At 47.1% G+C, this 1356-nt stretch overlaps 1 protein-coding gene across 1 annotated transcript; it reads left to right on the top strand.

The window, feature by feature from the left end:
* Positions 1-210: 210 nt before the first annotated feature.
* PYDC2 (pyrin domain containing 2) lies at positions 211-727 on the top strand. The gene has a single exon (XM_081809710.1). The coding sequence runs from the start codon at positions 469-471 to the stop codon at positions 715-717; it is 249 nt and encodes an 82-aa protein (XP_081665836.1). The 5' UTR covers positions 211-468; the 3' UTR covers positions 718-727.
* Positions 728-1356: the final 629 nt, after the last annotated feature.

Below are 1356 nucleotides of genomic sequence, written 5' to 3'. Positions count from 1 at the left end.
CCACTCAACTGCTTGGTGAGTCTCTGTTGAGATATTTTCAACTTGAGACCGTTTTGTAGTCAAGGTCCATAAACATCCTAAGACAACAACATGTCAGGTTGTTCTAGAGAGCTGAAGTGAGTAGTTCTCATTAGCTCATTTGTACACCAAATTTACTAAAAACTAACATGATCTGCTAGGTCCAGGAGATGCCTCCGCATGGACTTCCTACCTATCCTCAGGGATTTGCACACTCCTCAAAAGAGCCCCAGACTCTCAAAATGGGAACCACTGTGTCAAGGCAAAAACTAAGGGAGTTCTGTGTGAATTTTTCCTACTTTGGAGAGTTGGTTCCTAAAGCAGCAGGTCGGGAGTGAGAATTGCCCAGTTTCTGGCACAGAAGCAACCAGTATTTAAGACAGGAATACCAATTTGCTGTCTCTTTCATTTCTCTCCTTAATTCTTTAATGCCCAAAGCTTGGATCTCTCATGCAGGGTGAGATGGAACCTTCTGCACAGCTGGGTTTCAGCCTGCAGCCCCTCCTGGAGCAGCTCAGCCAGAATGAGCTGAGCCAGTTCAAGTCTCTGCTGAGGCCCCTTTCCCTGCAAGATGAGTTACAGCACATCCCTGAGACAGAGGTAGAGGAGGCTGATGGGAAGCAACTGGCAGAAATTCTCACCAACCACTGCCCCAGCCACGGGGTAGAGATGGTGACCATCCAGTCTTTGACAAGATGAACCGAACAGATCTGTCTGAGAAAGCAAAGGATGAGCTCAGGGGTAAGTAGAAATGAGCCCACGCAGTGTCATAGGAGGAAGGAGGAGTAGCCTCCAGGGTTTTACATGTATAGGAATAACATTGAGCCTTGGAGAGGCCCCCTGTCCTGAACTGAAATGCTAGACCTTCATAAAGTCTGGTGGTATCTCTCATTCTAGCTATTTCTACTCTGTCCAGGTATTGTATACCTTCCCCGGCCTCCTCAGTCTATATCCCTTCTCTTTTCTAAGACTGTTCCTGGAGTATATTTATATCCCATTCTCGTATACATCCAAGACGTTAAATTATTACACACCTTCTGTTTGGTTTTCAGCTCCCACTCATGTTTCCTTCCACAGACTCACAAACCCCTACCTTCCCTTCGATCAGCAGCACTAATAGCATTTGGGGCTGGGTGAGGAGACCTATTTTGCATTGCAGGATATTTAGCAGCATCCCTGGGACCCCAGTGCTAGCATCCCAGCACCTCCACCCATTAGATGCTAGGAGCACACTCCCCTCACTTGCAACAGCCAAAAATGTCTCTAGACACTGCCAAATGGCCCCTGAGTAGAGAACAGTGTTTTAGGTCAGTGGTTGTCAACTTTTACCATGCTGGG

The sequence above is a fragment of the Leptonychotes weddellii genome, unplaced genomic scaffold (genome assembly GCF_054177405.1).
Source record: "Leptonychotes weddellii isolate Sample4059 unplaced genomic scaffold, ASM5417740v2 HiC_scaffold_12812, whole genome shotgun sequence".
Lineage (NCBI taxonomy): Eukaryota > Metazoa > Chordata > Mammalia > Carnivora > Phocidae > Leptonychotes > Leptonychotes weddellii.
This window is presented reverse-complemented; position numbering and strand designations above follow the sequence as displayed.